Consider the following 15,058-nt stretch of genomic DNA (forward strand, 5'->3'; position numbering starts at 1 on the left):
AGTAAATCATGGGGGCTGGTCTTTCCCGTGCCATTCTCATGACAGTGAATAAGTATCACGAGAACTGATGGGTTTATCAGGGGTTTCCGCTTTTGCTTCCTCCTCATTTGCTCTTGCTGCCACCTTGTAAGAAGTGCCTTTCACCTCCTGCCATGATTCTGAGGCCTCCCCAGTCACGTGGAACTGAAAGTCCAATTAAACCTCTTTTTCTTCCCAGTCTTGGGTATGTCTTTATCGGCAGCGTGAAAAGAGACTTAATACAGCAACCATGACAACAGGCCTTTCTCAGTTGTCACTTATCCTGACCTTTCTTCTACTATCTCATTATAAATAACTGGTCTCAAGAATTCTGGGGAAAATAAGGCAGTCTCCTAGACTCCAAAATAACCAGTTCTCCTAAAAACATTCCTCCTTCCACTTGCCTTCCCTATTCCTATATATAATTATTCATAACCAAGTCACCCTATGGTTTGAGTGTCCCCTCCAAAGCTCATGTTGAAATTAATTACACTGTAACACTATCAATAGGTGGAGCCTTTAAATGGCAGTTACAACCTGAGGAGATTAATGCTGTTATCCCAGGAGCTGGCTCCTGATAAAAGGGTGAATTTGGCAGGATATTCCCTCTCTGTCTTGGAGGCTCACCTGCCCTTCTACCATGTTATGACACAACACAAAGGCCCTTAGCAGATGCCTGTGCCATTCTCTTGGCCCTCCCAGCCTCCAGAACTGTAAACCAAATAACTTCTATTGTTTATAAATTACCCAGTCTGTAGTATTCTGTTACAGGAGCAGAAAATGAATTAAAACACTCCAGGTCAAAAGCTCAAATTTGACTGTTCTTTTAAATCCAACATGGCAAAGTGTACATCAAGCCTATCAATTCTTCCCTTGGAATGGTTCTCAAATCATTCTTTCCTTACCCTTCTCCCCTACAACAACAGAAAACATTTTAACTCATCCAGAATTTCTTACTAAGTCAATAGAAGCCTTTACTCTTGCTCAACTGTGAGATCTTTTTAAACCCACTATTAATGGATCAAAGCTGGCCCTTGAGTTTAAACTGCTTTAGACCTCCAATCTCTCCTCATGCTGCATATTAATACCAGGCTAAAGTTTCAAAAGGCATTTATCATGTCATCATCTTGGCAAGCCACTGTAGCAAATGTAAACCCTTACTGGATACTGAACATCCTTCACAATCTGTCAACGTGTCTTTCACATGAAACCTCTAACTACTTCCTTCACAAATCATCTACTCAGACCTGTCAGGGTACTTGTTCTTTTTCAAAACGGCTTTAGTCATTTTAATCCTTGATCATAACCCCAATACCTTCCCTTTCAGAATTTTAATTATCAAAGATCTATCTTCAAGTCCCACTTTTTCCATAAAGCAGTCCTATCTCCTCTGAAAGCGCAGCTATTCTTTGGAACACTGATTGAACATTTTGGCAAACACTGAGTCCTCTTACACGGTTATGAGATATTGTCTTCACAACCAGATTGTAAATTTGAGATACAATGCCATACTTTTTCCCATTAAGCCTGTGAGAATCTGGAAAGTCATGATTCTCTCATTAATTCCATAAAATAAAACAGCATTTGCATGAGAATAACTCAGATCATGGAATATTATACTGGATCCACTTTCCTAAAGACAAAATAACTGCTTAAAGTTTTTTAAACTGAGGTTTTGAGAGACATAAGAGATGTCTGTACAATACAACTGCCTCATTATTCTAAGGAGTCTTCATCTAGTATCAGATAAGGCTGCTGAATGGAAGTAATGCCAATATTAAACTTTGGGCATTCCTAAAAGTTCTCTAAGAATAAAATCCACTGTGGAAATACCACCAAGGAAATTGCAAAACTGTCTCTACAAAACACAAGTACAGGAGGAATTTGCACAACACTCCTTCGAACAGGAATAAACCTGTGTCTTAGGCTGAAATGAGAAACCTTTCTCTGTTCAACAGCAGTCTGCCCACAAGAAGGAAAACTGTGAGAAAATCTAGTCATTGCAGCAGAAATGTTCCAGTGGCAACAATTCTGTCTTTTTAAAAAATACATTTACAAAGCAGTTGTGTTACAATTAAATAACAGAATTGCATTGCTACTCAATGAGGGCCCTTGACAACCACAGGGTCCACTGAATGAGTTCAGAAGATACATAGCAAATCACTGTGAGAAAGAGCTTTCATTTTGTCATTTCAAAAGAATTCAATTACTTTGGTACTTACTTTCAGCTGATGAGTTGAGTTCTGTCTTAATCTTCGATTTTTCAAGATCTTCTTTATATTCCTTCTTGAGCAATTTTACTATCTTTTTGCTATAACTTGATTTCTTCACTTTGAAAACTTCTTCATTTTCTTAAAAAGGAAATTAAATGAAGTCTGTAGAAACTATTTTCCGAAAATATTTTCCCTTCTTTCACACGATCTTACGTGCTGTTCAGACAAATTCTCCCAAGTATATATACTCATATGCCAAATTCATTGTATAATTATTTCAAGTCTGTCACAGACTCTCAAAAACAGAGGTCAACTTCCTAAATGACCTAATGTGAAGTAATGAGATTTTGAGACTTTTTAAAGGACTAGCACATGTAACTTCACAAAATTTTCCTATTGTCTTCCTTAAATCATCTATTTGAGGAGGGGAAAAAAAATCATTCAAAATGTTTCTGAGAAACCACATCATCAAGTTATTAACGAATCTGAAACAAAGCATCTAAAATAAAAAGGTGCTGTCAATTCTGAGTAACTACATCCACCATAAGCTGACATAGTTGTTTTAAGGCTAAGGTAAGAGCAAACCACTTTTCTTTGATTTGAAATTTTAAAAATACTAAATACTTCTAAAAAATAGCTCATGTATCTCAAAAACAAAATCTGTCTGTACTCCTCACAAACCAAATAAAAAGTAACAGAAATGCCAAAGATAAACTGCCTACCTTACTGGAAACCTGAAAGCGTCTCGAATAAAAATGCAAGTAAGAGTTCCAAAACTTAATTTCTTTCTTCGTAACACGGAATTAATTGGGTTATGCACATTCAAGTGGTCAGAAGAAAAGATTTAAGGCTCATTTAAGATCAGCAATCTAAATCCACTGCAGCCTGGTCTCCCACAAGGAATTGAAGAAACTGCCTTGCTTTTACTGTTACACCGTCTCGCTTCACTGTTCCCAAAGTCAGCGCGAAGAAGGCTGGGTATTAGCTACCCGTAATTAGTTTTATGGGTAAACTGAGGCTCAGCGACTGCAAGGGACTGGCCCAAGGTCACTCAGAACCAGAGCTGCAACTCCAGGCTTCTGTTCCCTCTCCTAGTATTACAAACCCGGCCTTCACGGTCGAGGACGCCTGGACAGAGGATCCAAGAAGTGTGGGCACAGTGAGCTGCAGTGGGCTCAGAAAGCATGCCAAGAGCAGCCAGGGGACCCACACCAAGTTAGCTCTGAAACACGCCAGGCAGAAAAGAGGCAGGACAGGGAACACCGAATTTCCCCTGAAACATTCAGAATGCCCGATCTGAGCTCCGGCCCCGTGGAGTAGGAAATGCACAGGAAGACGATGCAGAGGAGGTGGTTAAGAAAAGGCTGGTGGCAGCGCGGGAACGCGTCCCTTGCCCGAGCAGAAGGCCGGAGGCTGGGGAAGATTCGCAGCCGGTCGGGCGGCAGGGGACTCCGTTCCAGGGCTAGGGGGCTGGGCGTCCAGAGAATACGGGGGCCGGGTACTGGGGCCTGGGTCGGGGATGTGGCCGTCTAAGGGCGCCCGAAGCGCGGACTTTACCTTCCTCCTCGTCCTGGAAGCTGAGCAGGCTGGCCCGGGGCATCTCTTTGTTCTCGCGAGGCCTCTTGCGCGTCTTCAGCCCGTTGCCGGGCTCCGCGCCGCTAGGGAAGCAGCCCCCGGCCTCAGCTCCGAGGCCCGGGGTCAGCGCGGAAGGCGGCGGCGGACCCGGGCCCAGCAGCGACTCCCCCCCAGGGGCCCTGTCGCCGCCACCGCCAGGGCCCGCCTCTTCGCCCGTGCCCGGCGGCGGCAACAACGGCGGCGGCTCCTGCTCCTCATCGCGTTCCCGCTCTTCCTCTTCGGAGTCGTTCCGCTTGCGCACGTTCACCCGCCGGGCCTTTCGGAACATCTCCGCGGCCCGCACGGCGGTCGAACACCCGCTTCCACACCGCGGTCCCGGCAGCGCCGAGCTCGTGACGGCGCACGCGCGTTCTCCCCAGCTCCAGCCGGGTCGAGTCCTCTCTGTTGCTACCGCGCACCCCACGAGCGCGCATGCGCTTGTGCTCCCACGCGCTCTCAATACTTGGAGAAAAAGAGAGAGGGGAGAGAGAGAGAGAGAGCGAGAGAGCCGCACACCTCTGGCGAGAGCGTCGGCTCTTTGCATCGCCGTCTGTCGGATTGGAGGACTATTAGCATGGAACTCCGGTGTTGTTTGACAGGTCACAAAGAGGATCATAGAGATGAGAAAAAAGAGTAGGCTCTGTTGTCCCTCAGACTGCGCTGCTGCAGTGCGTCTTCGCACTTACGCGGAGCGATTGGGTGAGGAATCCTCCAGCCAAGCGGAGGAGGGGAGGGATCAGAGCGAGAAGCGGCTTTGGGGAAGGGAAGTGTGGTCTAGGAGGTGAAATAATCCTCTCCAAACTTTGACCGGAGGTGTGACTATTGGTAATCACTAGTTACTCTTGAGTAATACTTTGTATTTCTACAGCTTTATAGCTACAGAACTCTTCCAGAGACATTGAATTTTATTTATGATACAATGTTAATTCAGACATTGAATTTCTTTTATGATACAATGTTAATTCAAAGACATTTAAGTTTCTTTTATGATACAATGTTACTTCAAAGACGTTGAATTTCAGTTATGATACAATGTTACTTCAAAGATACTGAATTTCATTTATGATACAATGTTACCTGGCGTGATGTCCCCTGCTCCCCAGTCTCTCAGTAACAAGGAAAGCAAAAGTGTTTTCGTAAGAACGCCAAGTTTGCTAGCAATTCTTTGAGTAAATACTTTCCGAAGCTTAGTGAGTTTCAGAAACAAGTGGAAGGAAAATCGAGCCGGGGGTGGGGAAGGTTGTGACAGTTCTCAGACGTGGGTGACAAAACCCTCAATGGCCACACCTTCACAGGGTGATTGCTCCTGAGGTTGAACTCACCGGCTTTCCCTGTCTCCTCACCGAACTTGAAGTTTTTCCTTCTGGCGTGCACCTGTGTGTACAAATTCATTTTGATGTTTCAAAATTAAAAGGGTATTCGGTAGATTGAAAAAAATCCACCCATGTCTGGAAGACTGTTCACTTCCTCAGTGGCAATGTTAACAGTTTCTTATGATCCTCTAAAGATGTTCTACAAACATAAAAGCAAATAAATACGCATATTTTAATGTGTTCCCCTTTTTACACAGATGGTGTGTAAACAGTGCGTTTTTAGCCTACCATAAATTGGAAATCCGCCCATATCCGTATATGAAGGTTTTTTTTTTTTTTTTTTTTTTTTTTTTTTTTTTTTTTTTTTTTTTGAGACGAAATTTCACTCTTGTCGCCCAGGCTAGAGTGCAGTAGCACGATCTCGGCTCACTGCAACCTCCGCCTCCCGGGTTCAAGTGATTCTCCTACCTCAGCCTCCCGAGTAGCTGGGATTACAGGCACCGGCCACCACGCCCGGCTAATTTATTTTTGTATTTTTAGTAGAGACTGTTTCATCATGTTGGCCAGGATGGTCTCAATCTCTTGACCTCGTGATACGCCAGCCTCGGCCTCCCAAAGTGCTGGGATTACAAGTGTGAGCCACTGCACACGGCCGTCTTTGTTTTGTTTTGTTTTGTTTTTCGTAGCTGCATAGTGATTCATTGTTGGGATATACCATAATTTATTTAGCCAATTCCATGAACATTGATATTTAGATTATTTCTAGTCTTAATCAGTGCTATAACAAAAAGCTTTGAAAAACTGTCACATCTGGAGGATGAAATAGAATTGGAATTGCTTGATCTCAATATGTGCATTTATGATTTTGCTCATTCCAGATTTCTTTTTATAGCAGTTATGCAGTTTGTACTTATATCAGCAAACATGAGGATGCCTGTTTGCCCACACCATCCTGTCGAAATTTCAGTAACATTTAAAGTCCAGGTTGAAGCGGAAGATCCTGAGCACTCCAAGCATTTCTTTTTATTTTATTTATTTATTTGTTGTTTGTTTGTTTGTTTGAGACGGAGTCTTGCTCTATGGCCCAGACTGAAGTGCAGTGACGATCTCGGCTCACTGCAACCTCTGCCTCCCATGTTCAAGCAATTCTCATGTCTCAGCCTCTCAAGTAGCTAGGATTACAGGCATATGTGACCATGCCCAGATAATTTTTGTATTTTTGTTTTGTTTTGTTTTTTGAGACGGAGTCTTGCTCTTCTCACCCAGGCTGGACTGCAATGGCACGATCTCAGCTTACTGCAACCTCTGCCTCCCGGGTTCAAGCAATTCTCCTGCCTCAGCCTCCCGAGTAGCTGGGCTTACGGGCACCCAGCACCACACCCGGCTAATTTTTGTATTTTTAGTCGAGATGGGGTTTTGCCGTGTTGGCCAGGCTGGTCTCAAACTTCTGACCTCGTGATCCGCCTGCTTCAGCCTTCTGAAATGCTGGGATTAAGGCATGAGCCACCACACCCGGCCTAAATTTTACATTTTTAATTAGATTTGACGTGTACACAACAAGGACTCAGTTTTGGAGCTAAGCATATCCTCTATAACATTTACATTTTCTTCTAGTTAATAGGAAAGGTTAATAACATCTGGCTTCCATTCTACTCATGTTACTCTCAGTTCTTATATTCTGGCTGTTCAGCATTGATGTGAGTTCTGATTCCAACAGACTGTGTCACTAGTGAAATTGAACTCCCTTTTCTAATTATGGAAGATTCAAATTGTGCCTGGTCAGCCTCCAGACACCTGAGCCAAGAGAAAGATTTGCAGTAAAATGATTAGGGTAGAGGTAGCAAAGATAAGGTCCAGAAGCAGAGTATGTTATTATGTTGGCCTGAAATTTCAAAAATTTCTCCCAGTGTAAAAGTGGTGATTGGATATGGATAGAGGGAAGAGTACCTGCCATTTTAAGTAAGCCACAATACAATCATGTGTCACTTAACGGGGATACATTCTGAGGAATATGCCATTAGGCAATTTCATCACATACTTACACAAACTTAGTGGTATAGCCTACTGCATACGTAGGCTGTATGGCATAGCTTATTGCTCCCAGGCTGCAAACCTATACAGCATGTTACTGTACTGCATACTGTAGCTATTATAACACAATGGTAAGTATCTGCACCTAAACATAGAAAAGATACAGTAAAAATATGGCATAAAAGCTTTAAAAATGGTATAGGGCATTTACCAGGAATGGAGCTTACAGGACTGGAGGTTGCTCTGGGTGAGTCAGTGAGTGAGTGGTAAGTGAATAGGAAGGCCCAGGATATTACTGTACACTGCTGTAGATTTTATAAACAACTGTACATTTAGGCTACACTAAATATTTAAACGTATTTCTTTCTTCAATAATAAATAGCTTACTATAACTTTTACTTTATAAGCTTTCTTATTTTTTAAAACTTATTTTGTTGTTGTTTTGTTTTGTTTTGCTTTGTTTTTTGAGACGGAGTGTCACTCTGTCGCCCAGTCTGGAGTGCAGTGGCACGATCTCAACTTACTGCAACCTCCACCTCCCAGGTTAAAGCAATGAGACAGAGTCTCGCTCTACCCCCAGGCTGGAGTGCAGTGGCGTGATCGCAGCTCACTGCAACCTCCACCTCCCAGGTTCAAGCAATCCTCCCCACTCAGCCTCCCAAGTAGCTGGGATTATAACTGTGCACCACTATGCCCAGTTAATTTTTGTATTTTTAGTAGAGATGATCCACACACCCCACAAGCTCCTGTGTTGGCCAGGCTGGTCTTGAACTCCTGACCTCAAGAAATCTGCCCACCTTGGCCTCCCAAAGTGTTGGGATTGCAGGCATGAACCATTCTCTTTACCCTCTGAAGGACTGAAGTAAATAGACAGTAGACAGAGTAAGAGGGGAAAAAGGCACACAAATTTATTATATGTACAGGGGCATCATAGGAAAAAGTGAGTACCCAATAACGGAATGAAATGTAGAAGCTTATATACCTTCATCAAAGAGGAGAAAGAGGGAAGGATATAGGTAACTCAAGGTTGAGAAAATAATTTGGGGGAAAGATGAATAGGTGATAGAGCCTGTGCCACGTCTGCCTGGGCGTGGTGTTGACCTTCAATCTCTTCTCTTGGGATGCAGTCAATCTTCCTTGATTGATGAGATTCCTGGGGAGGAGACTCATGACAATTGAGTTTCTTTTTGGAGGATCTATCTTTAGGCAGGTATGAGAAGTTCAGAGAGCCTCTCCCTGTGCTTTAGGAGAGAAAGAGGGGCCAGAGACAGGAGGGCGGGAGAAGGTCAGGGAGACCCTGGTTCTGAGGTCCTTCTGTGCTTTTCCAGTCTCCTGTAGTTCAAGGTACTCAGCATGCTAAAGTGGCATGCTTTGTGGTATTGTGAGCCCTAACAGTGCCAATTGCCATTTAAGTATCTTTATCATTAGAAAATGTGTAAGGACTTCGGGGACTGAGGCAGAACATTTTCCTGCAAGATGATTACAATGAACAGCTTCAAGGTGTCTTCTGTAGTAAACTTTTCTTCAAACATTTCGTGTAAAATGAGCATTTGAAATCATTTATCCAGTTCAGTAATTTTTATCTTCTAGTGTTACTATGTGAAAGAGTATTATTCAGAACCATAACCATAGTAGAACAAGATATTTATATTACATTCACAATGGACACTTTGTATTATACATCTGAGAATAGTGTGACCAATGAAACAGCAAAAATAGCAATCTATGCAGCCTTCCTGAAAGAACCCACTTAATACCTGTTGGGTCAGTATCATTCATACATTATTGTCCCTTTTGGAAAAAATTTGAAGCAGATATATTATGGAAGACAACAGTTATAAACATGCCTTCTGGGTATAAAAGATAGAATAATTGATGTTTCTTTTTTTCTGTATTGTTTAGTGTTGCTAGAGGGCAGCAAAGTCATACAATAAACATACAGTAAGATTAGATTGTGATTACATAACAGAATCAGATGCAGCTTTGAATTTGTTAAAACTACAAATGGACTTTAAAAGTAACTTTTCCCTAATTATAAAAGTACTACTTGCACATTTTAGAAATCAGAAAATACAGAACAATACAAAGAAGAAAATAAGAATAACTTATAAACTAATCATGTGGTTTAAATCCTAAAAGTTATTAAATGTTAATTTTTGGATCATTCCCTTCCTGATTGCTTTGGTCATTCTCTGCTCAAAACACCTAGACTGTTTTCTGTTTTCCACACAGATGCAGCATCTATTTATCTAAGTAATGTTCTGTGTATTTTTAACTAAATGGTATCGTACTCTATGTGTTGTTTTATAACTTGCTTTTTCCTTTCAGCTTGGGATTTGCAGCTTTTAAAGTATGTATAAATATACCTCATTCATTTTCCCAACTTTTATTTTGGAAAATTCAAATGTATAAAAACAAGCAGAGCCAGGTGTGGTGGCTCACACCTGTAATCCCAGCACTTTGGGAGGCCGAGGTGGGCAGATCACGAGGCCAGGAGTTCAAGACCAGCCTGGCCAACATGGTGAAACCCCGTCTCTACTAAAAATACAAAAAAATTAGCCAGGTGTGGTGGTGCATGCCTGTAATCCCAGCTACTCGGGAGGTTGAGGCAGGAGAATTGCTTGAACCCAGGAGGCAGAGGTTGCAGTGAGCTGAGATCGTGCCATTGCACTCCAGCCTGGGCAACAGAGCAAGGCTCCGTCTCAGAGGAAAAAACAAAAAACAAGCAGGAGACTGGTATGGTGGCTCACGCCTGTAATCCCCAGCACTTTGGCAGGCCCAGGCAGGAAGATTTCTTGAGGCCAGGATGTCGAGACTAGCCTGGGCAACATAGCTAGACCCCATCACTATTTAAAAAAACTAAAAATAAAAAAATTAGCTGGGTATGGTGGCATACACATGTAGTCCCAGCTACTCAAGAATCACTTGAGTCCAGGAATTAGATGTTACAGTGAACTGTGATCGCACTACTGCACTCCTTCCTGGGCGACAGGTAAAGACCCTCTCTCAACACACCAACACACATAAAAGCAAGAATAATACAACGATTACCCACCTATCCTTCATCTAGATTCATCACTGTTAATATTTTGCTACATTTGCTTTCTCTCTTTAGCTTTCCTGAGTCATTTCAAAGTTACCTGGGGACATCCTGATACTGCAGCCCTAAATACTTCAGTGAGTATCCCCTAAGAACAAGGGCGTTTCTCTACATACCCATAATACAGTTATCACACTCAGGAAGTTTTACATTAACATACTACTGTTATCTAACATGGAGTCCATATTCAAAATTCCCTCACTTATCCGAATAATGTCTTTCATGGCTGTTGTTTTATCCCTGATCTGGTATCTTGTAAAGATGGTGCATTGCATTTAGTTGCCATGGGTATTTAGTCTCCTTTATTCTAGGACAGCCTATCCTTTCCTTTTTTCTTCTTGTCTTTTAACTTTCATGACATTGACTTTTTTTTTTTGAGACAGAGTCTTGCTCTGTCACCCAGGCTGGAGTACAGTGGCGAGATCTCAGCTCACTGCAACCTCTTCACCTCCCAGGTTGAAGCAATTCTCCTGCCTCAGCCTCCAGGTCATTTTTGGTATTTTTAGTAGAGATGGGGTCTCTATGTTCGCTATGTTGGCAAGGCTGGTCTCGAACTCTTGACCTGAGGTGATCCGCCCACCTTGTGCTGGGATTACAGGTGTGAGCCACCATGCCTGGCCAACACTGACATTTTTGAAGAGTCCTCGTCAGTTGTTTTTGTTTTTGTTCTTCTCCAGAATGTCCCCTATTTGGATCTGGATTACACAAGTTTGACATTTTTTGGCAAAAATCTTACCTAGGTAGTGTGTCCTTCTCAGTGCATCACATCAGGCAGCTTATGGTGCCAATTTGTCCCATGGTAAGTTTTTTTATTTTAAATCTCTGTGGGTACATAGTAGGTGTATATGTTTGTGGGGTATATAAGATAGTTTGATACAGGTACGCAATGTGATCATGGAGACACATGAGGTGTCCATCCCTTCAAGCATTTATTGTTTGTGTTACGAATAATCCAGTTACACTCTTTTAGTTATTTTTAAATGTACAATTCAGTTATTATTATTATTGACTATGGTCACCCATGGTAAGTTTAATCACCCAGTTGTGGACCTTTCTCCATTGTAAAGGTCCTGCTTGTAATTAATAAGTAATCTGTGGAGTGATGATACTTTTAGACTGTGTAAATATTCCTCAGAATTTCAACCAATAATTTTAGCATCCTTTAATGATTCTTTTCAGAATTCATGATTACTATAGCATTTGCAAAATGGTTATTTGGTATTACGCTCTATTACTCCTTCTAAATTTATTAGTTGCCATTCTTCTGTAAATCAGACTTTCTCTTCTCCTTTCCCACTTTTTAATTTTTTACTTTTTTAGTGACAGTACAGATTCATGGAGTCGTTTTCAAATCAATATCTAAAATCCATTTCTGTAATTGATCATTCTGATGTTTATATTATCCCTAATTTGGCCAGTAAAACTCTCTGCAATGGCTTCTGTATTCTCTTGCTACATCTCCATCAGCTTTTTGACCTTATCTTACTTTCTGTTACAGTAAGATGTTTCAAGCTCACTTTATGTTTTTGTTTCTCCAGACCCCTGGAATCAGCCATTTCTTCAAGGCCCTATTTTTGTTTGTTTGTTTGTTTGTTTTAGTGGGGAATGGTGTTGAGAAACCACAATTTAGGTATCAGGTGTGTTTTTGCCACAGGGGTGTCATTGCTTCTAGGCTTTCTCAGAGGATAAAGCTAAGACATATGTCTTAAAAAGCATGAGTTTGGCCAGGTGTACTGGCTCACACCTGTAATCCCAGCACAATAAGGGAGGATTGCTTGATCCTACGAGTTTGAGACCTGCCTGGACAACGTAGTGAGACTTTGTCTCTACAAATAATTTTAAAAATTAGCCAGGCATAACGGCATGCACCTGTAGTCCCAGCTACTTGGGAGGCTGACGTGGGAGGATGACTTGAGCCCAGGAGGTTGAGACTGCAGTGAACTATTAGCACACCACTGCACTCCAGGCTGGGCAACAGAGCAATACCCTGTCTCAAAAAAAAAAGTCATGAGTTTGCACTGGTACCTTTAATTCCAATCCAACATCCCAGGCGGCTGCTTCTTCCCTCACTTTATATTTCCTACCATTACACCTCTGGATGGACCCCCAAAACTTCAATGTATTTACTTTTTTGCACAATTCTATAAAGTGGTTTTAGAATTGTTGTACCAATATTATCACCACCAACAAACCTACTAAAGTTTATAATTTCTTTGCATTTTTAAAAGCTAATAGTGTTTTATTTCTTTCACAAAAAAATCTTAAAATAAATGTGGCAAAATGTTCATATTTGTCAATTCTGGATGATAATTACATGAATGTTAGTCACACTATTCATTCTTTTCTTTTTAAAAAATTGTTATTGAAGTATAGAATGCATACAGAAAGGTGCATTTATTGTAAGTGAAGAGCTAAGTGAATTGTTACTAACTGACATATGTGTATCTGTGTGTGTGGTGCTTCTCTATGTAGATATACAAACATATAATTGTTGTTTTCTAGCTTGTGTAAATTTTAAGACACATTACTAAATAGTACTCAAAGTGATTGTAGCAGTTTATTCTCTTAAATAGAGACTATCTATTTGCCTACAGGCACGACAAAATGGAATATCAAATAACTTTTTGCCAATCTAGTGGATGAAATAGTAGTTTCCTATTGCATTTCTCTTGGTAGAGGTAATTTTTTTTTTGTTCGGTTATTGGCTACTTGTTTTCATCTTAAAGTGAATTGCATGCTTATTTCATTGTTTTCCTATTAGATTGTTAGTCTCTTTGTTTTCCACTTTAATACTATCTAATTTAACATTATGATATTTGTCTTGGGTATGATATTTGTCAAATGGTTGCCCATTTTTATAGTGATTTCTTAGTTATATACTAAACAAGGATGGATTATACATGAATTTTTCGGAAAGGAGTGGGGGTGGGCAATTCCCAGAGCTGAGGGCTTCTCCCCTTTTAGACCATATAGGGTAACTTCCTGATGTTGCCATGGGGTTTGTAAACTGTCGTGGCGCTGTTTGGGGTGTAGCAGTGAGGGCAACCAGAGGTCACTCTCATCTCCCTCTTGCTTTTGGTGGGTTTTGGCTTCTTTACTGCAACCTGTTTTATCAGCAAGGTCTTTATGACCTGCATTTTGTGCCGACCTCCTATCTTATCCTGTAAGTAAGAATGCCTAACCTGCTGGGAATGCAGGCCAGCAGGCCTCAGCCTTATTTTACCCAGCCTCTATACAAGATGGAGTCGCTTTGGTTTAAATGCCTCTGACATTTCCCCCATCCCTTTTATAAGAGAACCCTTAATCCTAAGGGTTGTAGAGAGATGAAGGTCTATCTTTTGTAACTTCTGGAGGCTGAATGGGGTGCTGATATTCCTGCCTAACTATTAGTGTCTCAGATCCAGGCTAGACAGGAGTTCAGTCAGAGAAAGTCTCAGTATGGTGAGGGCCATTCATAACTCTGACTAAAGGTGATATAACTAGTTTCCAGATTTTGGAGAAATTAGGTAGAGAGAAACAAACATGCTTCAAATTTTGTTCACAGGAACATAATTTACTCAATTGTTAAAAGCTGTCAATAGCTCAAAAGAAAAGTTTCCTTGACTCCAAAGTCAGCCAGTCAGTGTTGGTCTATTTCCTTTGGGTCAGGGGTCTCCTTAGTATCATCCCTTCGTGGTTGCCATAAAGATGTTACCAGAAAGGGGTCCTAAACCAGACCCCAAGAGAAAGTTCTTGGATCTCACATAAGAAAGAATTCAAGGTGAGTCCATAGAGTAAACTGAAAGCAAGTTTATTAAGAAAGTAAAGGAATGAAAGCATGGCTACTTCACAGGCAGAGCAGCCCACCTCCCTTTTCTGTTGGAGAGCTGGTGGTGAAACTTTTATTAGCACACCACTGACTGAAGGCAACAAGCTACTAGCCCCAGGCCAGATAGGTACCATTGACATAGTTTGTTTGACCCACATGATATTATTTAAAACAAACAGACAAAAATGCTGAATGGCATGCCACATTTACAAATTGTGAGAATTCACATAACAACCTGGAATACCTCATTCTCTTGAAGGATCAGATCTGGCCCCGTCAGATTTTCCCATGGCAGCACTCAGTGGAAGCTGAGCCACTGTAGAGCTTCAGGTGGGGCGTGCACCCTTACTTAACCACCATCCCACCACTCCCTGTTGTCCCCCAAACCCTGCACCTAAGTGCCAAATGCCATTTATCCCCATGCCTGTGCTGTGGACTTTCTCTGCCCATTCTTCATCCCACAGCAGCACAAACTGAACCATATTTTTAGTCCAGAAATCTGAAACCTCAGGCTTGATTTGTAACTAAATTAGTTTTCCTTTTCTATTGATTTAAGTCCCATTAACTCACAAGTATTTCTCAAAAGACTCACTTAAAACATATGTGAAAGGGCTTTGAAACTATTAAAAGCTACCAAATGGAAGATATTTATAGGAGGCATATACTTTCTAACATCATTTAATTTTATACTTTATTAATAAAAATTATTAAAATTCAATTTGTTATATTTTCAGTAACTAATGACAGTGAATATATTACTTATCTTTTCACTTGTCTTTTCTTGCTTTCCTTTCTCCTCCTTTTCCCCCCTTTCCTTATTTTTTTCTATCACTTTAACATTATCTGAAGTACAATGTCAGTAATGAGGTCACATTTTTCTATTAAAATTAATACTTTGGTCTTTGTTTTGGCCTAATTTAAACACTGACATGGACTCATGCTAATTAGCCTGAATGGCTAA

At 41.3% G+C, this 15,058-nt stretch overlaps 1 protein-coding gene across 1 annotated transcript in view; it reads right to left on the reverse strand.

Annotated features, from left to right (window-relative positions):
• The window catches only part of PAXBP1 (PAX3 and PAX7 binding protein 1), a 38,232-nt gene extending 33,733 nt beyond the window's left edge, over positions 1–4,499 (reverse strand). Inside the window, 2 exon segments of the mRNA XM_017883918.1 lie at positions 2,241–2,369; positions 3,789–4,499. Of these exon segments, the coding sequence (XP_017739407.1) occupies positions 2,241–2,369; positions 3,789–4,461 (802 nt within the window). The 5' untranslated portion in view covers positions 4,462–4,499.
• Between the last annotated feature and the right edge of the window lie 10,559 nt (positions 4,500–15,058).

This window comes from Rhinopithecus bieti, unplaced genomic scaffold, assembly GCF_001698545.2.
Source record: "Rhinopithecus bieti isolate Rb0 unplaced genomic scaffold, ASM169854v2 scaffold_13207, whole genome shotgun sequence".
NCBI classification, from domain to species: domain Eukaryota; kingdom Metazoa; phylum Chordata; class Mammalia; order Primates; family Cercopithecidae; genus Rhinopithecus; species Rhinopithecus bieti.